The 27,344-nt window shown below is 57.4% G+C and overlaps 1 protein-coding gene and 1 non-coding gene across 8 annotated transcripts in view; both read right to left on the reverse strand.

Annotated features, from left to right (window-relative positions):
- The window catches only part of RBFOX3 (RNA binding fox-1 homolog 3), a 424,204-nt gene that overhangs the window by 139,548 nt on the left and 257,312 nt on the right, over nt 1-27,344 (reverse strand). For 6 of the 7 annotated variants that reach the window (XM_074343842.1, XM_074343843.1, XM_074343845.1 and 3 more), the window contains one exon: nt 8,009-8,048. The exons of the other annotated variant lie outside the window; for it this stretch is intronic. Coding sequence is in view for 1 of the 6 variants with exons in the window: in XM_074343841.1 (XP_074199942.1) it covers nt 8,009-8,048 (40 nt within the window). In the remaining 5 variants the exon portion in view is untranslated. The remainder of the gene's footprint in view (nt 1-8,008; nt 8,049-27,344) is intronic. 7 annotated transcript variants of the gene reach the window in all.
- TRNAG-ACC (transfer RNA glycine (anticodon ACC)) lies at nt 9,009-9,081 on the reverse strand. The gene has a single exon. It is a non-coding gene; the product is annotated as a tRNA-Gly (tRNA).

The raw sequence follows: 27,344 nt of genomic DNA on the forward strand, positions 1-27,344 counted from the left end.
CGCCCACGGTGTGGGGGTGGGGGAGGCAAACCCTGCCAGCCTAAGAGATCTCACGGGTGCTGAATGGGGAAGGAGACCCTCTCTGAGGTTAGGAAAACAGAGAGAGTGGGAGAAAAGGACCACTGTTTTCTCAAAAGGTCTCTCTTAGCTTCAGCGGTGGGAAGATGAAAGTCGGTAGGAACCAAGGCGAGACCTGCCCCCGAGACCCCAGCCCCAAGTCTGGGAGGGGGCAGGGAGGGAGGAGCAGCCGCTCCCGCTGCAGAGGTGTGGAGTGGCTGGCTCTGGGCGCTGGACTGAGGCCAAGCAGAGATGAGGCGAGGCAGTAGCCAGGCCAGAAGTTGAGTGCAGTGCTCGGGGACAGTGAGAGGGTGAGGGTGCTGGGGACCCCACGTGTGTTCCACGTCTGCCCTGCCTCAGCTTCCTCCAGGCTGCCCTCCCCCATAACCCCCTGCGCTGCTGGGGGTGCCGCCCCAGACTCATAGCCCTGCAGGGGTCCAGCCTTCTGGACGCCTGCTCAGCTGGCCAGCCTCCCTGACCATCGCCTCAGGCCAGTATGGCCCATGGGCCACAGGCCACGTAGGGACCCGGGCCACAGGCCACGTAGGGACCCAGGCCCCCGGCCAGGCGGGAGGTCCATCCACCTCTCGGTCTTAAGGCCAGACCACCCAGGCCACTACCCTCTCTTTGAAGGGACAAAAGAAAGAAACAAAGCTCTGTTCTTTCTGTGGTTCTTAAGGTTTCTTCCAATGGGAAGCTGAGTCCCAGAGCCTGCGTATGGTGATGGTGGCCCTACGCACTGGGAGTGATAGTAGGTGGCGAGCCTCTTGTCGCCATTGGGCCTGGGCTGGTGCTTTCAGGCTGGGAGAGGACGGGGACCACCTCTGATCGGCCCAGCCCTTCCCTTGCCCGGATGGTGGCTTTAGGCCTGTTCATGTCAGAAGGAGCTCCTCCCACCCCGTTAAGGCCAGCCATGGGAGGGTAGGGGGCACAGGGAGGTTCGTGATTGGCCTCAGTGGGGACCACCCCATACATGCGCCATCACCCCCACCCCAAAGGGACCTGGCTGAGTTGGGAGGAGAGCTGGATGGAGAAAGAGGAGGTGGGTCTCGGTGGCTGGGAGCCTCGGGCTGGGTACCCTGGATCCTGGGCTGGATGAGCCCAAAGGAGGCACCAGGGCAGAGGCAGTGCTGTCAGACTCTGAACATCTGGGGCTGGCAAGGATGCTGGTGGGTTCAAAGAAGGACAGAGGGGCAGGAAGGGGTGTGTGTGCTCCTGTTGAACACTCCGTAACTGTTACAAAACCCTTCGCAAGCCACAAACGCTGGAGGATGGAAAAGGAGATGTTCAGAGAAGGCCTGATGCCCCAGGACCCCGCTGTCTGATTTCTAGCCGGTCTAATGAGCTCCACGGCCCTCTGGGGGTGCAAGCACTTATGAGCTGGCCTGTGCCAGGGGGTGAGCCTGGCCGGAGGCTCCGTGGGCCCGAGAGTCTGCAAACCTGACCCTGCCGATCAGAACTGTGCTCTGAGCCTCCGTCTCCTCATTTCTAACTGGGGTGAGAATGCCAGCCCTGCTCCTAGGCTGTTTCAGTGATTGGAAGAGACTGGTCAAATGGTCAGTAATCAAATGAGAGGCACCAAAGGCCTGTGCCCTCGTAACACTAGGGGATGAATGACAGAGAAAAAGGACATCAGAGTGGAAGTGGGTCTCCTAGCCTCCTTGTGGCCTGAGGAAGGGTCCGGTGCTCTGTGCTTTTTAAAAGGCCCCACGCCCACCCCAGCTCCCTAGCATCCTTCTCCAGGTCCTTGCCTAGGCGATGAGCAGCCACGCCTATCGACACAGTGCTCAGGGCTGGCACCTGGTGGCATTTCCTCTGGGTGTGTCTAGAGAGCCCCGTGGAGCCAGACTTTGGGCTCAGAAAGCTTACAGGGACCACAGTGTCCACCACAGATGGCCTTGAGCCTCGTCCTTACTTTCCATGGCGTCCAGCTCGCTCACGTGGCCTTGCCCTTACACCCGGACTTGCCATCCCCACCCCAGGAGACGGGCAGCTCCTAGAGGTCAGGGCCTTGGCCGCGCCTGTTGTAGCCAGGACAGCCAGTGTGGTGCTGGGCACACAGCAGATGCCTGTGCATTTGGCCGGGGGACTGAACAGAGAACTTGAAGGCTGCAGAGCGTGGCTGGGCTGCCTTTTAGGGAGGGTGGGATGGGGGCACCTCTTTGTGGAGAGAAAGAAGCAGATTCTTCCATGGTCTGGGTCCCAAGGGTCCAATGTGCTCGGGTCTGGAGGGTTTGGGGCTCCAGTGAACTTCACGTTGCATCTCTGGGGCGGGGGGTGGGAGGTCTGCCCTCTGAGCATTTTGGCTGCTCACCCTTTCTCGGGTGCCTCTCTAACCCCTGGGGACCTGCAAACACCGCCAGCAACCTCCCTGAATAAGTCGCATGTCTCCAGGCCTCTGTGCTCTGGGGCGGCCACTCCATCACCTCCTCTAGAAAGACTGGCTCAGATGGCCACGTTGCACTGGCGGGGCCTGTGTCGAATTCAGCTCTTGGGTGTCTTCTGGAAAAATCCACGCCTGAGCACACACGCGTGGAAAGTGCAGGAGCCCGCACACACAGCTGCCTGCACTTCTGCACACGTGCACACACGTGCACAAAGGCCCCTCGCTTCTGCACACACGAGAAGAGAAGCAGGCGAGGAGGTGGGGGCGGGGAGGCAAATGAATTCACCCTCCTCCAAACTGGAGAAGGACACACCCCAACTTGGCAAGCTGTCTGAGAGGCTCCAGGGCCCGGCCGGCCTCGGGGACCCTCAGCCCTCTGGGCAGTGACCTCGTGGCCTGGCCCGGGCAGAAGCAGCTGTAGACGCTCTTCTGACCCTGCCTCACTCTGCTCCACCCTCATTCCTGAACCTCCTGTCCTCCCCTCCTTCCCTCTAACTCATCTGCAGGTACCAGAGTCAGCAGGCTGGACAGCCACCCGAGGAGCCTGGTTTGGCCGAGACCCCCGCTTCTGCGTGCCGAGTCTCAGAAAGCTAATTCCAGCGGAGGAAGAACAGAAGCCCCAGGAGACTGAAGGCTGAGCCGAGCAGCTGTGAAAGCGCGTCCCGGGAGGCGCGTCGGGCCTCGGCCTCTGAGTGGCTTTCCCTTTGTTCCCACTGACGGGCGGGAGGGCCCCCCGCCCCCAGGAAGGGTGACTATTCGCTCGGGCATCAGTCTGGCTGGTCCTGTGCGGTGTCCCGAGCACCAGGCTCAGTGCCTGGCACACAGGAGGCGCTCACGGCACCGGCACGGACGAGATCGCTGGTACTGCCCGGGGAGTCTCCCTTCCCAGAAGGACTCCGTGCAGAAGCAAGGGCCCCGCTCACTGCCTGCGGGCCTGGGTGCGATGGGGAGGACGGCAAGGAGGGGTGACTTGGGGACAGTGTTCATTATTATGCACCTTATAACTTTTCAGAAAAACACTTGTTACCTAAAGCGAGTGTGTGGTCCCTCCAGGCTCAGGTGTCTGGCGTCCGCATGCAGCCCCAGGAGGCAGGAGCACGAGGGTGATGGTTGAAAGGACAAAAACAAAGTGCCCAGAGAGACCCTGAGCAGTGCAAGGGACACAGAGGGCTCAGGCGAGGGCGGAGGGACCCAGAGGCAGAGGGAGGATGGCTGGGTCCCCTGTGTTGGTTTTGCCTTTCTCGTCACCTCACCAAGGCCAGGGAAGTCCTGAATTGGGACTGTCACACAGCAAGGGACTTCTGCTTTGCTAAGTGGTGAGCAGATATGTGACCCTGCTTTCCAGCCACCAACAGGAATAGAACACGCCTTCTCTGTGAACCTCCCCCATGAATCCCAGAGACCCCAGGCCCTTCGGTCAGCCTGGATGAAAGGATCAGAAGAAACCCGGTGCGGGCAGCCAGGCTGGCCGGTGCCCCTGTCTTTCTGCCCGTCCCCCCATCAGAGGCAGGTGTCCCAGAGAGACTGGACAGTTTCTCTTCCCAAGCAGCCCACACAGGCCTTTCCCATGATGGGTCTCTCTTATGTGGATCGTGTCTCAGTATCTCCCTTGTCTCCCCGGCCGCTGCCTGCAAGCTCTCCGGGCTCCCTCCAGCACATGCCTTGGGCAAAGCCGTCCACCGCAGAGCAGGTGGGGCAGCTTGAAGTCTGAGAGAGAGAGAGAGATGTCTGTCTTGCTCTCTGCACCGTGACCTGCCTTCCGCTCCTTGAAACTGGATGATAAATTACTCTGCCCAAGCGGAACACGCCCAGGCAAGCCTCCTCACCGACTGTAATTAATACTCTGGGGAAAACACAGACTTGGGGTTTTTAGGGTTTCGCACAAACATGGATGCACACACACAGACTCTTCCTTCGGTGTCCCCTAATCTCATCTCAAATGTTTCATGTCCTGCTTCTTTTATGGGGAAGTCAACATGCTAGACACATGCCGAAAGCCAAGGGAGGCATCAGAGACCCTTGCCAGTCCCTGTGCTGCAGAGTCTGACGGTTTGGGAGCTGATTTTTCCAGAAAGCAGAGCCCACGTTGCTGGTACAATGTAGCTTTGGCCTTAGAGTCAGAAACAGCCATAGGTCTGGGTGAACCCTTTGTGATCAACATTTTGGGCTTTTCCCCAACCCGTTTTCCTGCCCCGACTATGGCAGCCTAACTGACGCACAGATCCAGAAGCTCAACAAACCCACGGCCAAGGAACAGGAAGAAAATGACAAATCATTTCACTCAAATCAAATTGCTCAAAACCAGTCATTAAGAGAACATCTTAGATGCAACCACAGAAAAAGGACACATTTTGTACAGAGAACCAGAAGCAGACATGATGGCAGACTTGGAAGCGGGCAAGCCAGAAGACCCTGGAGCCACAGCCTTAAAGTACTGAGAGAAGAAACAAACCTGTCGACGTAGCATTCTATACCCAGCAAAAGTATCTTTCAAAACACGGTTGACGTGAAGTCTTTTTCAGACATGCAAAAGCTTGACTTATCACCAGTAGGTGTTCACTATGAGAAATATTAAAGGGAGGCCTCCAGACAGAGGAAAATTGCACAGATGGAAAATGGACCCACTCAAAGGAATGAAGGCCACCGGAAGTGGTAACTGGATGGATAAACTTACGACTTTTTTCCTATGACTTAAATCTCTTTAAAATGTAATGGGCTGTTTAAAGCAAAAACAGCATTGCATTTTAAGGTTTAACATGTGCATAAGTAAAATGCATGGTAATAATAACACGAAGCCAGGAGGGGAGGAGCGGAGGTGCACTTACGCTGTGTGTGGAGCGGACTAATGTCACCTGCGGGTGGACTGGAATGAGCTAAAGACATACGCTGTAAATTCTAAAGCAACCGTCAGAGTAACAAAACAAGAGGTGTAGCTAATAACTCAGGAATGGAGGTAAAACTGAATAATAATAATAATAGAAAATCCAAAAGAAAGCAAAAAGGGAATAAAGAACAAATGAGGAAAAAAAAACCAGTGAGATGATAGACTTAAACCTAACCTATGTTAGATTAAAAATTGAAAATCAATGAATATAATCCACAAAGGTTTTAAAGTGTTTTTTAAAACAAACTGAAAAAGGAAAAGCATCTGATCACTTCAATAGACAGGAGAGTTTAACAAAAGTCAACATCAATTTCTTTTTTTTTTTTAACATCAATTTCTAATAAAAAACTAATAAAATCTTTAAACAAACTAGCAGTAGAAGGGAACTAATTATAGAAGGGAATCTCTGAAAAACCCACAGCTAATATCATACCTAACAGTGAAAGGCTTACTACGCTTTAAGATCAGAAACAAAGCGAGAACATCCGCTCTCACCACTTCTGTTCAATGTGCACTGAGGTCCTAGCCAGCGGAACAAGGCAAACCACTCAATAAAAATATAGGCGAAGATTTGAATGGACACTTCACCAAAGAAGATGTAGGGAAGTCAGACAACCCCGTGAAAGGTGTTCGACATCATTCGTCATCAGGGAAATGCAATGGGAGCCACAACCAAATGCCCTTTCCTACCTGTCAGAAGGGCTAAAATCATAAACGCCGCAATACTGAGTGTGGGGGAGGCTGTGGAACTCAGATCCTCCACACAGCTGGCAGGAACGTGAAATGGTGCAACCACTCTGGGAAACAGTTTGGCATTTATTATAGAAGTTAAACCCATAGGGTCCAGCCATTTCACTCTTGGTTTTTTTACCCAAGAGAAAGGGAAGCAGGTGCCTAAACAAAGTCTTGTACATGAATGCTCACAGCAGCTTTATTTGTAATAGCCCCAAACTGGAAACCACCCAAGTCTCCTTCAAGGACTAAACGGACAAACCAATTACGGTGCATTGTAGTGTGGAATACTACTCAGCAATGAAAAGGAGGACCCGTGGATGTGCACCACCACCTGGATGAACCACAACGTGATTATGCTGAGTGAAAGAGGCTACACCAAAAAACCACGTATGGTATGATTTTATTTATACAAAACTCTAGGGAATACAAACCATTCTCTAGCGACAGGAAGCAGACCAGTGCTCTCCTGGGAAGCAGGGGTGGGGAAGGGTGGGAGGAGATTAGAGGGGCACTAGGAAGCTTTTGGGGGTGATGAATACGTTCGGTTTCTTGACCATAGGGGTGGTGTCATGGGTATAAACATGAAGCAGAATGTTAAAACGCACACTTGAAACACACGTAGTTGAAAGGGTGTGCCTTCTTCCTTGACAAAGCTGATTAAAGGGCTAAATGTGCAAAACTTCAAGCCAGCAAATCACTGTATCACTCCTTAGAGCACAAACGGATCCTTTATCCCACAGACAGAGTCACCCGGAGACGCCTTTGGACGCTTCTCCATAAAATGGGCTCGTTTTACAAAGACGGCACATCGAGGCAGTGCCGTGTGCAGCCGCCCTCCTCGTGGTCAGAACGCTCGGGTGACAGTGTGAGACCAACACCAACTGCACTTTCTCTGTCCCCTCCCATGGAGAAACACACCGAAAAACCAGAGACAGAGCAGCCGCTCCCTGGGGACCCTGTCATGTGTCGCCCAGGGCCAGTGGAGAGGACCCCCGGGGGAAAGCCAGCAAGCTGGGCCCGTGCTGTCCTCCCCACGCAGCCCCTGTGGCCCGCAGTGACTGGCTTTCAGGACAAAGCTCTCTGGCCAGGCCACGCTCCACCAGGCCAGCGTCCACTTCTGAGCCAAGAGTGGGCTTGGGGCGAAAACAACACAAAAGAGACCATGAAGCTAAACTTCCAGTGTTTGGCCCCGGAGGCTCCTCGCATCCGACAGCCGTCCTTTCACTCCTGAACTGTGGACACGCTTTGACGTCCTTGTGCGCCTGCAGCCTGAGACCCAGGAGCGAGGAGGAGGAGCCCGCCGGGTCCCCGGCGTCACAAATGCACAGCCAACCTGCATCTTCTAATTCTGTTCACAGCAAATACGCATCCCTTTTATAATAATTTCCCTCCAAATTGTAACTCTGTGACCGAACCTACAAGGGGGATCAGCTGCAGGCAGGAGGACCACGTGGACCATGGGATCAGGTCAGAAGTGTCCAGTCCCCCCTCTGTGGGGGTCGGCATTGGGAACTGAGCCCCCCCACCCCAGGAGTCCAGGACCCCCTGGACCAGTGAGCCGAGCTGCCCTTGGTTCCGGAGGCCATGCCGTCCCGGGACGCACACCTGGGCGGGGGAGGCGGGGAAGGGACCGGGAAGGAGTCTGCGCTGCTTCCCCAGACACTCGGAGCTGCTAGGCAGTGCTGCCTTTAAACACACTCCAGCCCCTTCATTTCCCTCCTGGCTCCTCTGACTCCCCCAGTCCTGCCTTCCCAGTACATTTTGGACCAGCACACTGGGGGACACGAGCCAAACAAGCCACCCACCCTCTTGGCCCCCAACCCCCCTCCCCCCAGCAAACAGGGAAGCCCAGAACCCCTGCATCCACTGCCAGCAGCTCCCAAGATGTTCAACACGCGCGTATCTGTCAAAAACTATTCACGGAAAAAAAAAAGAAATCTTTCTACCTTGTATGCGGCCAATTTTTCCCGAGGCACTGTGGGCTCTCTAAGAAAAAAAGAGAGAAAGGAGAGAGAATTAGAGTCGATGTCACCGGCGCACACGTGGTGGCTGGCTGGCGTTGGCTCACTGACTAGCCACGCCGCGAAGGGGAGGCCTGGCCTCCCTGGGAGGCCCCGGAAACCCGCCCAGGTTACGCTCCTGCCGCGGTCTGACGGCGCACGTGGCTGGGAGCCCACGTTTGATTTAACGGGCCACGGCAGGCAGGACACTGGGGCCCTGTCGGCCACGGTTCCCAGACTCGCTTCCCAGGGTGTTCCTTTGTGCTTCCTCGCTTTCTTCCCTTTGCCCCAGACTCTGAGCCGCGCCCTTCTCTCGGGCACGCCCACCTGGCTTCAGGTGGCGTGCAAACGGGGACCTGGCAGATCTCGGACGGTGGTGTTTAACCCCTAACTGGGTTCCCCTGCCGCCTGCGCTGGTTTGTTCCCACCTCCCCAGGTGTCACCGTGCAGGGTCGTGGCGTGCAAATCTATTTTATTAGTCGATGTAGAAGATAAAGAAAAGTGGATGGGCTGCTATCGCTTGAAGAGAAGGAAGAGAATTCCACATCCCACCAAATACACGCTTTCAGAAGCCACCATTGTGAGCTGTTTGGAAACAGATGCAGCTCCCAGGAGTCTCCCTCAACAGCAGCGGCTCAGAGCCGGCGCCAGGCTGGCAGGGCCAGGTACTGACTCGTTTTACAACCCAGGAGCGCGGGTCGGAGAGATCAGGTACCTGCCTAAAGCCACAAAGCTGGTTCCTGGGGGCCTGGGGGCCGCACACGTGCGTCTGAACACCTAGTCCTGCCCTTTTCTCATCGAGCGCTTCAGAGATTAGACATGAGGAGGGGTGTGTGTGCGCCTTTTCTGGACTTAAATTTTTCTTATTTATTTTGGTAAAGTTTCATAATTTTTTTGTGGGGGGGCTGGGGAAAGTAATTAGGTTTATTTATTTATTTATGTTTAATGGAGAGACTAGGGATTGAACCCAGGACCTTGTACATGGTAAGCACACACTCTACCACTGAGCTCAACCCTCCCCCTCCACGTTTCATAATGTTATATGCATATATCTTGCACACCCATTTTTATCATGGTAAAATACACATAACATAAAATTCACCACTGTCATTATTTTAAAGTGCACGGTTCAGGGGTAGTACGTACATTCACACTGTTGTGCAACCATCACTGTATCTGGTTCTAGAACTTTTCATCACCCCAAAGGAAACCACATACCCATTAAGCAGTCACTGCCCCTTCCCCTGTCCCCACTGTGTGTGTGTGTGTGTGTGTGTGTGTGTGTGTGTGTGTGTGTTTTATTTTAACTCAGCATAAACAGGATAAAAACAAGCAAAATGCTTCTGGAATCGAAAGGCAGTCAGGCTGGGCCTCTTTTCTTAAGAAAATCACCATCATTACCACGATCAGCAGCACCGGGAGGAGCAGGCAGTGGCTGTCACTGATTCTGCACATTTTATGTGCCAGGTGCAGGCACTAGTCTCACAAGACCCATTTTTCAGATGAAAAAACCAAGGCCCACACTGGTGAAGCAACGGCATCACCAGTACCTGGGGCAACCGGGTTTCCCCGGCAGGTTCCCGCGGTGCCACACTCCCTGCCACCCACAGGTGGAAAGAGGCACCCTTCTGCGTAGGGAAGGAGAATTAGAAGTGGAAGAACACCGAATGCACCGAGCCTGCTTGGCTTGCGTGAGAGTTTGTGCGAGTCAGGAAGGAGCTATTTTGCGGGATACCCCACCCCCGCCGCCCCCACCAGCCGCTGCAGGGAGGGCTGTGGGCCAAGGCAAGGCTGAACTTGAACCACACAAGGAGGGGCCATCAGGAGGCCTCTGCCGATCTGCATTCCACCCCCCCCCCCCCCGCCAAATGGCGAGAGCAGCTGCTTCCAGCACCCGTCTCCCAGGGGTAGGAGGGCCGATGGCATGGCATCGGGAGGCACCGCCAAACGAAGACGTCCTTACAAAGCAAGATGGGCTGAGTCAGTCCGCTTGCATCCACCGCCGCCTTCAGTTGATCCGGGGCATGTGCTTATGGTTGACTTTTTTCTTGGTTTCTTTTCTGAAAGTGAATTTTCCTCCCAATTCAATTCAATTTAGTTCCATTTAATTCAATCCAGTCAGCCCCAGTGAGCAAACACACACACACACACAGCCTGGAGCGTGGGTCTGGGCCAAGCGCCTGGGAGCTGGGTGGGGGGAGTCAGCTCTGCAGGGCCCGCGGCTGCGGGGCAGGAGAACCCGGCGAGTCCAGGATTTGGGGTGGGGCGCTGCCCCCTCCCTGTCCTTGTCTCTCCTCCACCCAAACACCTCCCGTGGCCCTTCTCCTATATTTACTGTGCTCAACCCACAGATTGCCTCTAAGCGCCAGGGAGGCTTCTGGCCCAAATCTTCGGGCAACGTCAGCACAGATCAGGTTGGCAAGGTGTCCCCAGCCCCACCCTGCCCAGCCTCCGCCAATCCTAATGTCTTGAGTCACTCCGTGAGTTCTCCTAAATGTTTCCCGTGGTTATGAGTGTCCTTATTTGGTCAAAGCACACTATTTGGTACCTGTGCCATTTGAGCCCAGGGGTTTCACCAACTCAGTCCATGGCAGGAGACTCCGAGGCTGGGACCCAGGTCCATTTACCAAAGAACACCCGTGTTTTGAAAAACCCAGAACCAGAGGGAAAGTCAGGAGGGCCTGCTGAGCCTAATGCCTCCCCTGCCCCCGCCACCGGTGGCATGTGAGGGTCCAGCCTGTTTTCCTAGTGCTTCCGGAGAGGAGTTCCCGGCCCTTCCTGTCCTCTGTCCGGGTACAGAATCTCTGGGGTGATGAACTTCTCCCTGTGCCTCCCTGGAGGCTGTTGCTGCTTGGAGAGAAAGGAAGTTGGCCCAGTGCACATGGCCCTGTGCAGACCTGCTCCCGCTATGGCCTTGGCCAGACCTGCAGGGTCAGGACGGGCCGACCCGAAGAGCCTGCCTTGTGTTTCTGAGACGAACACTGGCTTCTTCCCTTCCTCCTCCATGTCCCCGGCATTTCTCACCTTCCTGCCCTCCGCCCTCTACTCTCTCGCCTCAGCCAGCTTGTCCGTCTCGGGGAGGATGGGGAGGAGCCCAGGGCTCACTCCGCTCCAGGCCTTGCAGACGGATCCACCCGTGGGCGTGCTGGTGGGTCAGGACCCATGGAGCCGATCCTCAGCCTCACAGGCGGCACACATGGCTCTCAGCCCCCCGGCGGGATAATCAGCTACGGAGATTCTGACCCATGATCAGGGGTCAGGGTCGTGGAGAAGAGCACATGGCTCGTCAGACCAGGGGCGCTGACTCCCGAGCGCGCTGTGGAAAGACCCTTCAGCAAAGCCCAGACAGAACGAGACACCTTTACCAAGCCCAGAGGGTCTCCAGCCAGCCTGCCCCCGTGGAACAGCCTCCCCACCAAGTCTGCCGAGCTCTGGACTGCAGACTTCCCAGGGGAGCCTTGGGGGGCAAGGAGGTTCCCGGAGCAGAGCTGCTCCCCGTTTGCTGGCGTGGGAGGTCCCCACCGTCTGGCACTCACCCACTAGACTGTGACCCCCACCCACCCCCAGAGGCCATATCTGAGAGGCCCCGCGTCCCCAGAGCCTGGTGAGGGGCCAACACAGACGGACACAGTGCATGTTTGGTGAAGAAACACGTGAATGAACTGGCCATGAAGCGTTTGCTGTGAGTGGCTGGAACCGGGTGACAGTTTTGAGGAGAAAGACTGGGTCCCTCTAGAGGGACATTTGTTCCCGGGGCTCCTGTTATGATGGACAGTCACCCCACGGGGACCGACCCTCACAGCCTCGCTGGACGCCAGTCACCTTCCAAAGACCCTACCTCCTAACACGAACGTCACAGTGCGGGTTGGGGTGCCAACCTGTGAACTCTGGGGGGACACGAACGCTTCGCCCACGGCACGCAGTTTCCCAGGACTCGCTCCTCCCTTTGCTTTTTCCTTTCTGCGTTTTCCCTGATGAGCAGCACGGTACTGGGCTCCTGTTTACGGTCAGAGCGGATTTACCTGGCGCCGCACACGGCACCAGCAAGGACCCTGGGGGCCCCCTGCCCACCCGGGTCACGCTGCTCGTTAGGTTCCCCGCTCAGCAAGCCTGGCCCCCCCCCCCCAGCCCGCTCCGGGACCGTCTGGGGGCCGCGGCCAGGTGGGCGGCGCTGAGGCAGCGTCAGACCCCGCCTGCCCGCTGCAGCTCTTGCTGCGCTCCTCGGATTGTATTAAATCGTCCATCTTGCGCTCTGTCTCTAAGAGGAACTGAAGCTGGAGGGCGCAACTCTGTAAGTAAAAAATTAACTGTGGGGGGCTCAAACATGACTTTCAAGGATGGTGGTCACCATGGTTTTTAAAGCCCTCCCCCCCTTTTATGAAAAGAAATTCACCTTTGGAGAGAAGAGGAGAGGACAGGGGAAGAGGGGAGGGCGGGGCAGCTGGTTCGTGGCGCAGAGACCCTGAGGCACTGCAAGGGAGACTGAAGGTTCTGGCAGGTTCTGGTCATCAGGGTGGCTGCAGGGCTACTTGGGTCCTGAGCTTGTGGCCCACCCCTCGGTGGGCCCCCACGGGGCAGCAGGGCGGGAGCGAGGTTGCTCTGTGCCCAGAGCGGCCCAGACCTCTCCCCCAGGAGGGCCGGGCGGGGCTCAGGGCTCCTCATTCAGTCCCCCTTCAAGGTGCTCCGAGGCCTTTAGTCCTTCTCCAGCCAGCGGGGAGCACGCGGCCCACCTCACCCTCTGCCCGCGGGGCCGCCCCCTGGGCCCTGCAGCAGTGACGACACGGCTGACCCGGCCGAGTGTGCGGGCAGAGGGCGGGGGAAGCCCAGCAGCCCACTGTGGGCCCACCGGCCTCGGGACACAGACGGCTTGGGTACCCAGTGTCTGCAGAGACCCCCTGTCTGTCTGTGACTCCCCCGCTGTGCCGTCTCTGACCCCCTGTGGCCAGCTGGCTCTCCCAGCCCTGTCGGATCTAGCACAGTCCCGAGCTTCCGCACTCCCGCCCGGCCCGGCACCGTGGCCCCTGTGCTGCCTCGGACTTTGCTGGTGGCCCCAGATGCTGTCAACTGCCCAGGCTGTGTGGGAGGCTCTGTCTGGTGGGATGAGGTCAGCGGGCAGCTGGTGGGGAGGGCTGTGGGGAAGGGCTCCCCCACGTGAGCTTAACTCAGAGTGGACCTGTGGACGGGTGTGAGCTCACTGGTCACAGGACCGGTGGCATTTCCAGCATCTGAGCTGTCCACCAGCATTATGTGGGTCACCCCCCTGCCCCATGAGGCCCAGGGAGGGAATTTTCCCAAGGCTGACATGGCTCCGAAAGGGCAGAGCTGGGACAGGAATGCCCAACGCTGCCAAGCAGATGGCAGCCGGGGAGGGCAACCAGAGACCCCACCATGGACTTGGAAACGGTCCAGGGTCCGGAGTCATGGAGGGGAGGCGGGAGGGTGGGTGTGGCATCTCCTCCCTGAGCAGCTTTGCAACAGGCAATCCCCAATCACCCAGAGCCCAGCCCTGAGTTATTCCAGCAAGTCCACAGAACCCACTTGGCTGTCACCCCGTGGACCAGATGCCAACTGTATTGGGTGGAATGGTCCCCCCAGAAGTGTGTGTCCACCTGGAACCTCGGAATGGGAGAGAGGGTCTTTGCAGATGCAGCTGGTTAAGGATCGAGGTGGGATCTCCCTGGATTAGGCTGGCCCTGCGTCCACTGAGAGTGTCCCTATAGGAGCCAGAAAAGCAGCAGACACAGGCACCGAGAAGAGGCAGAGACCGAGTGATGCAGCCACAAGCCCAGCAAAGCCTGGGCTTCCAGACGCTGGAAGAGGCCGGAAGGATCCTCCCCTAGAGGCTTCGGAGGGATGGTGGCCCCACTGATGCCTCCATTTCAGGCTTCGGGCCTCCAGGGCCGGGAGGTGGTGTACTCCAGTTGCTGCAGGTGCCCCGGTTTGGGGTCAGCTGTTACGCAGCCCCAGGATGCGAAGCCACCAGCCTCCTCCAGACGCCCTGGGATGTTCCCATTCGCCCCCACCCTCACTGCACCCCTCTTGTCCTTCCTGTGTGGCCAGGGTCCCAGACCCCGCAGCCCTTTCCTCCTCCGCCCTGGCCCTCTGTGACATCATCCTCACGGTGGGCAGCCCGCTCGTGCTCACCCTCCGAGGGCGAGTCCTCCTAATGCGAACTAGAGGGAGGGGGAGGCCGCGGCCGAGCTGTGGTCTGAGGAGCAGGCGCTGAGTGGCACGCTGGCGTCTTGCAGTCGGAGCCTGAAGAATACCTTTCGGACCGAAAGACCCCGGGAAAACTGCTGCTCCCTTCAGGGGTGTTTTGCTTCTAGTTTGTTTGGGGCTTTTTGGGTTTTGTTTGTTTGACTTTGTCACTGTGGTAAAATACCTTTTAAACCATTTTTAGGCTCACAGTTCAGGGGTAAGCACAGTCACACTGCTGTGCAGCCATCATCACCACCCATCTCCAGGACGTCTTCACCTTCCCAAACTGAAACTCGGTCCCCGTCAAACATGAACTCCCTCCCCCTCCCCCAGCCCCGGGCACTGCCATCCTGCTTTCTGTCTCCATGAATCTGACCCCTCCAGGGACCTCATGCCAGTGGACTCCTACGGCATCTGTCCTTCTGTGTCTGGCTTACTTCACTGAGCAGTGTCCTCAAGGTTCCTGTAGGTTGCAGCAGGTGTCAGAATTTCATGCCTTTTAAAGGCTGACTAATATTTCACTGTATGGACATACCACATACTGTCTATTTCTCTGTTGATGAACATTTTAAGCCACTTTTGAAGACATCGAGAATCGTACGATCAGCCCCATTTTCCATTTTGCTTTGACTGCTGGCAAGGTCAGGAAAAAAAAGGTGGCTCAGCCTTGCTGGTTGGATTTCAAGGCACCCACAGCCGTATTTTTCTGTTCTTTTTGTGTTCTCTGATCTTGTGTTCTGCCCATTAACACATTTCCATTTCATTTAATGTGGTTATGAAAATGGATGCAAAACCATCCATGAGGCATGACAGGGATACCAGATAAGAGTGACCACTGTCTCACATTCTCCAGGTTGTCCTGGATGCCACACTGGGTTGTGGACCCCCTGAAGAGCACTCGATTTTATAGCTCCCCTGTCTCAAAGTTCGTTCATTTATTCGCTCAACAAATAGTTACTGAGTCCAGACAGAGGGGCCCAGCATGGTCTGTGGGACTCGGACACCTCTGACTGTCTGGTTTCCTGGGCGCTCCCGCCTGCTGGAGTCCGATTATGCTGAGGGTGCTGTTCCTTCTAACGAAAGCAAAGGGCCCGTCTGAGCTGCTCCCCAGGGAGCCGGGCACCGCACGTCATGTTCTCTTCAACACTCAGCTGAAATGGAGTTAGTTCAGCGATGGCTAAGTCTGGGCGGCCGTCCAGTCTCCACTTGGCTCCTGTCCCTTCTGTTTCTTTAAAAGCCAGCAGCTCCTGAGCACAGAGAGTCAGCCTGGGCTGTGTTCAAAGCTACAGCTGGGATGTGTCTGCACATAGGTGCTCCTTGGAAACCTGACGACTCACTGCCTCTCCGCTAGAGGGGCAGGTCTGGCCTGAGGACACCACTCCTGCACAGAAGTGGGGGGTGGGACGCTGCCCAGTTGTGCAGGGGTGTGGGTGGGTGGGGTGGTGGAGACGGGGGAGGAGCTGAGTTAATACACAGGACAGACAGCGCCACTCGGAGTGCAGACGGCTTGCTACACTAGCTTCTCAGATGAGCATGTTTTGCTATCAATAATTTAGACATACACTTTCTCCTTTGGGAGACGGGCAAAATCTCATTTCCTGAGCAAATCCCCTGAGAAACCAACCTGTTCATTCCTCTAAGATGTTCAGAAATCTGTCTCCATCAACCTAGTTACAGCTGTTTGCACAGTCCACAGGAGCCGGGCAGGGTCCCGGCAACGTCCCAGGACCACGTCCCAGGACCACGTCCCGTCTTCCTCCATCAGTGGCTTCTACTGTCAGTGCCACGAGGAAGACACGCAGAATCACGCTGTTTGAATTTAATGCAATAACTAGAGAATTGCTTGTAGAAATAGTGAAAAGTGAGGCAGAGATGATGCCCATTTTGAGAAGAATCTTGGGGTGGGGTATCTGCTGCCTTGTCCTGTTCCTCAAAGGGAGAGGAGTCCCTGGTTGTGCTGGGTGCTTACGTTGGAGGTTACTCCACAGTCTGGTCTAGCCTGGGGTAGCCGTGAAAACTTCTGTGGGTTTCTAACCCCTGAGTGCCTTGGTTTACCCACTTGTAGAGTGGGGTGACAACAGCGCCACCCTCCTGGGGCCTTTGTGAGGAGTAGAAGAGACCAGGCTTTCGCACGACGCCTGGCCACTGCCGGGGAGGACTTCACCCAAACAGGGCAGAAAGGGTGGGCCATGGGTTTTAAAACTAAACAAGAATGACTCTCCTTCACTGAGTCTGCGCTGTGTTCTGTGGGTCGAGGGGCTAGGGAGCCCTTTGCACAAACCCTCACCCTGCAAGCTGGACAGACGGGCGCCTTTGCCCCTGCGCACAGGTGGGAGCTGAGGCTTCTCCAGGCGGCACTCCTACGGTGGCAGGAGTGTCGCTGTCACTTTCTCTGGGGAACGGGGCTGGAAAGGATGCTGATTTGCAGAGCGCCCAGCGCCTGGCCTTATTAGCCAGCAAGGCCTAGCCCTGCAGAGTTTCTTCCCCAGCCTCGGAGCTCTGCAGGCTCGCCGGGCCACCCAGGGGACCATGCCCACCACCCTGTCTTTGGCAGGAGGACCCCCCCTGCTGGGTCCTAACTGCGAGCTGGGACCTGCCACGCAGGCCTCCCCCTTTCTTCCTGCAGTTGACAAAGGCCTCTTGCGACCTCTCAGCCACAGAGCCCTGCAAACCCACGGCTGGAACGGCCGTGAAGCCCGGGAACTCAGGCACAGCCGCCGCTGCGTGCTGCAGCGCCAGCGGCCAGGGAGCGCTTAGGTCCTCAGAGTCGCCTGTTTGCGCTTGGGCTGCAGATTCGGGGCGGGGGGTGGTGCTGAGCTATGAACAAAGTCGGAGCCCACCCTTCACTGCCTCCCTCTGTTCAGCGTGCCCTGGGCGGCCCTGCTCCAAACCTGCCACGTAACCACGTCTTTTGTTTTCTGTATTCCGATGCCTTGATACCTGGGGCCTTGGTAACCCCAGAGGGACTACCCTTCCCAGGGCTGGCTACTTCCTAGAGATGGCAGACAGCTCCCCAGGAAGCCCGTCTTTCATGTACAAACCAACCAACACAGAGCCCACACCCCAACCCCCTCCATGGGGCTCTCATAATCCAGGCCACTGTCCGCCTGCCCTAACTACCCAGGGCCGGGCACCAGACAACGCGGGACAGCCCGTATGCCCAAGCCCACTGAGGTGACTCAACTAGCCCATCCTAAGCCTGCCCACACTTCCTCACCTGTCTCTTCCCAAGGAAACCACAATCCAGGCTCTTGCCCACATTTCCCGGCTCCCGCTGCCTCCTGACCCACCCCGGTGCTGCCCTGCGTGGCCCTGCGTGGCCCTGCGTGGCACGCCTCCTGTTCCTAGGGAACTGTGAGTATAAAGTCTTCTCTAGGAAAGACAGTCATTTCCGTGTCAGTGCGTCCTATCCCACCAGATTCAAACAAATCCTGGGTCCTCTTAAAACACCTGCCAGCCTCACCTGCTGCACCTGCGGGCCTCCCCTCTCAGGGTCCTGGCTCCTGCAGGAGGGAGCCGGTTTTAAGGGGTGCGCCCCTGAAGGGGGAGGCCTCAAAGGGTCAGTTAGCACTTGGTGCAGCTGGGAGGCTGCTGGCTCGACCTGATTGCTGCTGCCCAAACCACCTCAAAAAGACTATTATGCTCAGCAACTACCTTCCGGGACTAGCACGTCTCTGCTGGCTTTGTCAGTTTTGGCATCTTCTACCAGAAATGGCCTCAGAAGTAAAAAGGGAACCTGGGCTTCTGTCAGACCCGTGCCCCGGCGAGCGTCTGCCTGCGACTGGCCCTTGCTGACGAGCAGCTAATTTGCGGATTGTGCCTGCGTTGACAGTCGGGTCTGTTTAATAACAGATCGTCCCTGTCTTCAGCTCACGCCAAAATCCTTTGCTGAGACAGACGAGAGCGTGGTCCGTTGTGAGTGTGTTTGTGCTTACATTCCTCAGGCTAATGGTCAGGACTGTAAGTAATAATAACAAAAGTGGCTTTTGTTGTAGGAGGAGTCCCTGGTGAGGGCTGTGAAGTGAGCAGATCTCGAGGTATGGGTGGACGTGTCGTCGCGGGCAGACCGTGGTCGGTCACTTGCTTCAGTGGATGCGAGTGTTGGGTGGGGCTCACGCGCCCTGCCTCGCTTGGAGGACGTCTGATTTATAGCACCCTGTCCTGGGCTCTCCGTGTCCCCTCACGGCCTGCTCAGCCTCCTTAGCGGCTCCCCTGGCTTCCCTCCTGTTTGCCCTGCTCTCCTCCCAGTGACACGCACCCGGACCACCTGTCACTGAGACAGGACCATCTCTCTGTGCCCTGGCTCCATCCACTCTCTGTCCTCCAAGACCTTCTACATCAAGGTGTCCAGCCCAGCATCCCCACATCCCTCCCGGACATCGCCGTCTGGTCACTCATGCCAGGAAACACGCAAACTGAAGGTGCGGGAAGGAGAAGGGGTGGTCGCCCCTCCTGAGAACCTCCGCCAAGCCCTGCATCTCCCAGTTCAGCCGATGGTGCTGATGCTGACCCAGCGCCCAGACTCAGAACCTCCGGGCATCCTCTCTTGTCCCCCTCCCTTGTCCCACCCAAACTGCCCTCCCTCCTCAACACCTCGGTACCTGTTTGTGCCTCACCACTCACAAATCCACCTGGCTAAGGGTGCCTTCTCTCCCTGCAGTTCCGTGCAGCCTCTGAACTTGCTCTGGGCGCCGCCCCCTCCACCATGGGTCCCGCCCCAGTGCGTGGCTGAATGACCCTGCAGCATCACAACCCTGACCCCGTCACAGCTGGCCATGGCCCGCAGGCTCGGGGAAGGTTCAGACCTCTTCACCTGGTGCCCCGGCCACTCATACCTGGTGCCAACCCACCTTCCCACGCCTGCCTCCCCTCAGCTCCCCAGTCACAGATCCACGCTCCGGTCAAGAAGAGAGTCCTCTGGGTCCACGACATGCTTGTCTGTGCCCCAAAAGACCAATTCCTTTTCCTCTACCCATAACCTCACTCAGCTGAACTGTCAGGCGGTCTCAGTCAGCCTTGCCTTTCTCAGTGTCGCAGCGGAACGGGAGCCTGCTGACCAAACCCTCAGGCCTCCCAGGCTGCCCACCCCGCCCCCGCCAGTCATCCTCGCGCCGCTCCGGCCTTTCCTTCTCCACCCTCCTTGCAGCTCCAGCCTCCTCTAGTGGGTACCCGAGGGCTCAACCTGGCCCCTTTCTCTTCTTACCCTCTGCCTTCTCCCCATGGAACCCCACCAGCACTCCGGCTGCAGCCACCATCTGCATCCCAGGGATGCTGGACTTGGCACCTCCTCGAGGTCCCCGAGGGTCAGGCCAACTCAACCAGCCAACTCCAACCCCCATGTCCGTGGCTCCTGGTCCTATTCCAGTGGGACCCATTTCACCAAAAAAAGTCGTCACTCATTCAAGTGAGCAGGTCACCTGGTGGCAACCCTGCCCTCCCTCCCTCCCTCATGCCCCATCATCCTGTCCATCACCGATTCTGTGAATTTGGCCTTAGAGTCATCCACTTCTATGTCCCCTCCATGCCACATCCCCCTTCCCTGGCCCCAAAGCCATCACTTCTCCCCTGGACCAGCCCCCAAATGGTCTCCTGCCTCCACTCCGGCTCTCTCCAGTCTGCTCTCCACTCAACAGCCAGGTGACACTTCCATGATGCAAATCTGGATGTGCCCCCACCCAGGGGGGCCACAAGCCACAGGGTGGAGAGGGAAGGGGCCACGAGCCAACGGATGCAGTGGCATCTAGAAGCTGGAAAAAGCACGAAACCGAATTCTCCCCAGAGCATCCTGAGGAAGCACAGCTCTGTCGACGTTTTGATTCTGGCCCAGTGAGACTGGTGTCGGACTTCTGGCCTCCAGACACATGAGATGATACATCTGTGTGGTTTTAAGTCACTAAGTGTGTTACAGCAACAGGGAACTAACACACTCCTCTAGGGGAAAGGCCCTAGACACAGAATCCTGGTTCTGTTTACCCTTCTAGCCAATCTCTCTCTCTCACCTCCTGCCTTTCCAAGCATTAATATTCACAGAGGATAGCCTCTCCAATGTCCAAACCTCACAGACCCCGAGTCCTTCCTTGCAGAGGGGAAGGAAGAGGGTTTTCTGAATCCCATTGTCCCTGGGCCATGGTGAGCCCACCCTGAGCCCTCTCCCAGTTGGCCCTGCTCTCCTCAGAGCCTGGAACTTGGCAAAGTTGCTCCCTGAGCTGTCTCTGCTGACCCTCCCATCGGGTGCTGTTAGGGAAGGGAGCCAGAGAACACGAACCCCGAGCCAGGCAGGTCCAAGTGGACCCTGGTGACCCATGGGCTCCTTGGAGGGAAACGCCCAGCGTTTCCCCAAGAGGGGTTAAAGCCAGATGAAGCCAACCTCCCCCTCCCTTAGCACCCCACTCCCCCCTACCAGACACAGCCGGGGGAGGATGTGGATTAATTTAACTTTTAATTACATTCACTTAACAGGATTATCCAGCTGAGGTTAAAAAAAATCTGCCTCCCAGATGAAAAAAGCCCTCTCTGTATCTATTTATATCCAGTATATACGTAACCAGCAACGAATATTTCTTTATGGACCATTAAAGATTTAATGCTTAATTTATAGCCACTTTCTCTGGCGGGGTGTCCAGGCACAATGTCAACATTTTTAATTAAATGAAAAAAAAATTTCATCACAAAGAAAGATGTGTGTGTGTGTGTGTGTGTGTGTGTGTGTGTGTGTGTGTGTATAGTCTTTTCTTTTCAAGCCACATTCGAACCAGTTAGCAACAGCCCCAATTTACTGCTCTGGGAAGCATCCCGGCTGGGAGCGGGTGCTGGAAACTGGGGGGACATGTCTGGAATTTCAGGTCACAGGCCGGGTGGTTCGTGTTCAGCTGGCGGCAGCCACTACGACAAACGCCCCGCTGCGCTGCTGAGCTTCTGGCTGTTTGCTGAGCACCTCCTGTTGCCAGGCATTCTCCGAGACTGTTTACTTGCTCATACAACTTAAATTCTCCCAACTACGGTACAGAATTCAGGACAAGGTGGGGGCAGGATTATCATCCACGAAGCTCAGAGAGGTTGAGCACTTTGCCTGGGGTCACACAGCAGAACTAAATGGATGAGGAACCCACGTGTGGATCCAGGTCAGATTCCCAAACCCAAGCTCTTTGTTCTCCCCATGCAGCCTGCTGCGAATGGGCTCGGGAAGGAGCCCTCTGCCCACTGTGTCAGGACTTCTTCTGAGTCATCAGTGACTAAAGGAAGTGGCCCAGATGCAAGCGGCCCGGATGCCCAAGCCTAAGCACGCAGCTGTGCCGGGGGGACCGGCTCACTGCTGGGTCCCTGACACCCAGGCTCAGTGGGCTCCCAGCAATCATTCAGGGAGTTTTAAAGGTCATGAGAGTGAGGGCAACTTTCTGAGAGGGTCTCAGATGTCCTGGCGTCAGGGAGGGGACCTTGGAGTCTGGAGGAGGCAGCTGCTGCTCAGCACTGATCTGTCCTCTCACAACCCGGCCCCTTGGTGGCAGCAGGTAAGGAATATCACTCGCTCCCAGGGTCCCCCTGCCATAGCAGCCCCTTCTCCTCATTCTGGGGCACGTAGCCCTGAGGTCCAGCCTCACAGCTGACCAGCTGGACTCCAGCAGGCTGATCTTGGATGTAGATAGAGGGAGGGACCCCTTGTTGTCCAGCCCACCCCTGGCCCCATCTAAGGGTCTGGGGGATGGCGATGGAACTTCAGCCCTGAAATGTCAGCAGTGCCCAGGGTGCTCTGAGGGCACTGCCTTCCTGTCCTGGGAGGACCCATAGCCTGGATGGTCTGCTGCCACCAGGGGCCACTCCTGAGCCCTCTCAGCAACTCCTGGACTGCGGCCCCATGCAGGGTCAGTCCAGGCCGTGGGCAGCGATGGACCAGCCGTGTCCCGTGAAGCCAACCATCCCTGCATGGGTTCCTCACATGGATGAGTACACTGTTCAGCTGGGCCTGATACTTGGATGTGCCCACTGCCCGGGTGATGGCCACTCTGGGTCTTGCCATGGACTAGACGCTCTGGGGAAATGGTTGAGCCTACAGGCCAATGCAGTGGGTGGGGTAACACCTGCCGCCGGGCCCCACCCTTCCCCGATCCAGCTCCAGGTAGAGCCTTCCACCCTGGCAGGGACCGTCAGCCATGCCGGAGGGCAGACAGCCTTTTCTGAGGGCCCCGAGGGGGCTTAGCTGACTTCCCCGTCCCACGTGCTGGATCCGCCCGACTCTCCCCTCCTCAGCTGACCCCTCTGAAACTCGGCCTCTTGCCAGGCCTTTCCTGCAGGCCCTTCTCAGGCCCACATCCTTCCCAGCCAGTCTGGTCCCGGTCCTGTCCCCAGGATAGGAAATGGGCAGTTGGTGGGGGGGCTGTGGGCATGCCTGTTGTGGGTGGGGGAACGAGGGGAGTACAGAGCAGCCAGGGAGGGGGTGTCTGGGGTGACGGTGCCGCAGACCCCTATGGTGAGGCCCCGCCCAGCCAGGGGCTGGATGCTAATGACACCACGAGGGACACTCGGCCACTCCAACATCTGTCCTGCCACAACTGTTCCAAGAAGTAACTCACAGGGGCACAGCCCACGCTCCCCCATTTGTCACTCCAGAGTGCTGTCCCCGCCAGCTGTGCTCTGGGGCAAGGCCACGTGAATCTGAACCAAGGGTGGAAATCAGCGGCAGCCAGACGCCGAGGCCGGCAGAAGCCAGCGGCCTCGAATGGGGTGCCCCATCTTCCCCTGGTGACGGCACCTCTGGGGGCGGACTCGGGGAGACGCCGAGTCAGCACCTGGATGGGCAGGGGCCGCCCGAGGTCAGCAGCTGGCACTTGGCGTGTCCTCCCAGACCTGCTGGTTTCCGTCCTGGGGCACTGCAGCTCATGCCAGCATCCTGGGCCCTCTCCCTCTCCCCTCCTGCGACCCACTTTCCAGGGCCCTGGGACAGGAAGGCCCTCCTGTACGTCCTGGGGACAGCAGTGCTGCTGGGATTCGCACCGACGCCAAACCAAGCGCAAACTTCCATCTTCTGCCTCAGGGCAGAGCTCCTGCGCCCTCTGCTTGCCGGAGCCAAGGACCAGCCCAGCTGCCATCCCTGCCGACCCCCTCGGTTCTTCCCGACGGTCACTCCGCCAACTCCTGGTCACAGTCCTCTAGGAATTTGGGGAGCTACCTTCCAAAGCCGTGAATTCCATGGTCCGGGGGAAAGGGGCTTGCTGACGGGCCAGCAGCAGTGGTCCACCCTAAGCCCTCCCCCACCCCCCAGGGGTGCTCCCCTCCCCTCCCCTCCTGCCTCGACCTCCATTAGCTGTTGAGGTCAGACACTTATTAGCTCCGTTCCTTCCTGCAGGGAGGCGGGCACGCTCATCCCTGGAGCTTCTATTCCCATAAACCGACCCTCCATTTCTCATGTGGATCCACTTTAATTACAAAGCTAAATAACGAGAAGAAAATATTAAAAAAAAAAAAAAAAAAAAAACTACGCCAAGCAAGTTTGCTTGTGCCGGCCACCGGCTCCCAGAGCCAAGGCACAGAGCGAGGATGGCACCACGCCACTCACTAAAAGCATGAGTGTCACTAAATCAATAATTCATTTACTTTAATGAGATAAGTACTTTGAAAACTAATTGCAAACCTGCTCCATTTACTCCGGCCCGTTGCAGCCCCTAATGTAAATCGCAGAAGCATTGCTGCAGGAAGGAGAACGTCTTTAGGTGGAAGACACCGTGTCATCTTCCCCCTTTTCTTCTAAGAAAGAGGAGGATGTTCTCAGTGCGGGCGGGAGAAGGGTGGGGAACAGATGAGCCTCCTTGTCTCCACCCGCCCAGCGGCGCCCCCTCCCGCTCCACAGGGGAAGTCACCGGGGGAGCGGACGCAGCCGCGCGGTGATGACGGACACCGGGAAGTGACGGTCCCAAGGCCTCCTGGGACTTAAGTAGTCTCAACATGAGCCTTGGCTGCGGGAGCTCCAAGCGGGCTCTCCCCAAACCCAGAGCCTCAGACAGAATGCACAGTCCCAGAGAAACCAGGGCAGGGCTGAGCATCCTTCAGAGAGTTTCAGTTTCATCTTTGGCAAGTGAAGTCCTGAAGGGCCCTGAGTGTTCGAGTGGCTTCCCCAGCACACAAGCCGGGGACCAGGAAGATGCCGTGCTGAGCTGCACACACCGTGAGCAGAGCCCTGAGGTTTATCATCTACGGGGTGGGCAGGGAAGTCGCTGAAGAGCCACAGAACCCACGGGGTCACAAAGAGACCCCAGGTTGTCCTCATTGTCCTTTGCTATTGTTTTGGGCAAAAATAAAAATAAAAGTAAAAAAGCAATTATGGCACAGTTCTCAGCTTTTTATGTTGGGGGAGTCCCAAATCCTCTCTTTCTGTTTTCTGGTCATACGGGAAATAGATTCCAGCAGAAGTCCGGGGGTGCTTCTTGAAATTTTCAGGAAGAGCCCATACAGTTTAGAGATCATGTCTCTAAACGTCTTAGAGGATGCAGAAGAGCCTGCTTTTGCTCTGTGGCTGGATGCTGGACCGCTCCAGCCCTCAGAGCTGCCCTGGTGCAGGGAGCACTGCTCCTGCAGGCAAAGGCGAAGCACTGGAGAGCAGCCTGCAAGGACACCCCAGGCTCCAGGAGGAAGAACTGTGTCCCTGAGCCTCCCACCCCACTCACCCCTCCTATGCTGGGCGCAAGGGCAGAGGACAGAATCTCCATCGCTCAGAACCACTGGATGTGTAGCTCTGGACCACCACCAGGGTTGCTGTCATTATGCTTTTGTGTTCACTGAGCGCTGAGACTGTGCTAGACCAGCCCTGGCTCTCTGGGGTCCCTGGAAATGGAACATTATTTCTCTAAGCTGGAGTGGAGCCAGGAGCACGAATGATGCTTGGGGGCAGATCCTGGGTAGATTAAAGGCAGCTACAGGTTCTGGGGGCCCAGGGGGATGGGTGGGAACTCAGTTCTTCCCAGTTGTGCAAAGTAGGAGATGGGCAGGCCCCTTGGGAGGTGAGGCTGCAGCACCCTGGGGCTGTGGGAGAGGACACTGTGGCTTCCTGGTCACAGCTCGCCTCTAGTGGAATCCCACCCTCTCATTCTCCTGCTCTGCTGGCTGCAGAGAAGGGGCCGACGCACAGGTTACCTTGAACTTGCCCGGCTATCACAACCCACCAAGGGGAGGGAGAGCTGCAGCTCTGCGCCGTGCTCAAAAACCTTGCCCCAGCAAGCGGAGCCCAAAAGACCTCCTGTGTCCTCAGCACTGTGGCCTGAGCTGAGGCTGCTCTTTCTAAGTGGCTGCACTGGTTTTGCCAATTCTAGCTTTAAAACCATTGCTCAAAACCAGAAATGTCATGTTTTCCTCCTAAATTTTGCACGTCAGGCTGAACTGTGTGTGGGAGAAGACAGAGCAAGGTGTGTGCTGAATGCGGTTTCTCTGGCGTCACACTTTCCTCTTCCCTGAAATGCTGACCTTACATCCAGAGCGAGCCCTGGCTCAGCCTGGTGTCTGTGGACTCTGCCCACCAGGGCGAGGGGGTGCGGGAGGGGTGGGGTGGGTGCAGTACCGATCCCAGGCGGGGTCGGCCCCACCAAGCCATCTATGTGGTGAGGCGTCCTGGGTGCCCTGTCCCTTGGGGTCGGGGGCAGCTGCCCACAACACAGAGGCCAATGAGAGAGATCACAGGGTGGGACACATAGAGGGGTCATCACCCAGAAAGAGGCTCTTCTATTTCTCCCATCCAAGCCGCAAGTCAGGTTCACCCGGGAGGCTCTGCACGGGGGACAGAACTTCAGGGGCCGAGGAGGAGCTGTTCTGCAACCTGGAAGGGAGAGATGCTCTGCTGACACAGGAGGGGCTGGAGTGGGCAGAGCGGGGGCACTGTGGTAGCAGACACACTTCCCTTTGCTGAACTGGCAAACCGGTGCCCCCCTCAGGGGCGAGCGATCCCAAGCCCGGACCATCTGTGCACGCTGGCAACAGGGCGTTTGCGAGTACCCCAGCCTGGACGGCTCCACACACGTCAGTCTAGGCCCTCCGGGGCCCTTCTCGCAGCCTGCCAGCTCTCCCTGCGGCAGTGGCCTCCCCGACCTGGGGCCAAGGGGTCAACGGGGCGGGCGGCCTGAGTAGACACAGGCTTTGGGAGGGGAGAGCAAGCCTTCCCAGCCTGGCGGTGGTGGGGCCGCCCACAGGGGCTTTGGCTAATGACCGCCACTCCGAGGAGCTCATTAGCGGGAGGAGGGCCGCCAGCCTAGCAGCAGGCACAGGGGTGGCGAGGGAGCCAGCGGGGCTCTCCCGACCTCAGTGCTTTGGCTGAACTGTGAGTGCCAGAAGCTGGGAGATCTGAGCCTGCAGGTGAGACAGACCCTTCGCCCATTCCGTCCTGCCGGCACCTGCTTCCTCCCCAGACGTGGACCCGGGCTTGAGATCAGGACTGCCCCTCGGTGAGGCCTCCGGCCCCCGGCCCCCTGCGCCCCTCAAGCGGGCTGCATGGCCTTGAGCAAACGACAGCCTCTCTCGAACATGAGGGCGGGCGGCGGCCACGCGGTCTCTGCCCCGCCCTCTCTCGTTCAGTTCACAGAAAGGCCTCCAAGGCTGCTCTGAGCACCGTCCCTGTTTTACAGATGAGGCAACTGAGGCTCAGAAATGTCAAGCCAACTGCGAGCACAAGGCAAGTGTGAACCAGGGCCGGTGTGCCTCAGCCCCTCGGGCCCTGCACCCCAGGTAGAACCCCGCATGGGGTCCGGCTTTGCCCAGAGGAGGGCTCCAGGGAGCGCTCCCGCGGTGAGCAGTGAACAGAGCTAGTTGGGCCACAGGCCACCTCCAAGGCCCAGCGGGCAGCTGCTCGGCCAGGCCTGAGACCCTGCTGCCGAGGGGACAGCTGCTTGCCAAGGCCAAAGCCAGAGCCCCGGGGGCCAGTACTCTGCCTGGAGAGGCTCAGTCAGGCTGGACTGCGGCTGAGGACGCGTCCACACGGGAGCCGGCTCCTGGGCCTGAGGGGTGTCTGACACCCCTTCCACTGGGAAAGGGAGGACTGGCCAGCTGGAGGCCAAGTCAGGAAAGCCTGGAGAGGATGTTCAGTCCAGATCACAGATTCCAACAAAGTCCT

The sequence above is a fragment of the Camelus bactrianus genome, chromosome 16, assembly GCF_048773025.1.
Source record: "Camelus bactrianus isolate YW-2024 breed Bactrian camel chromosome 16, ASM4877302v1, whole genome shotgun sequence".
Lineage (NCBI taxonomy): Eukaryota > Metazoa > Chordata > Mammalia > Artiodactyla > Camelidae > Camelus > Camelus bactrianus.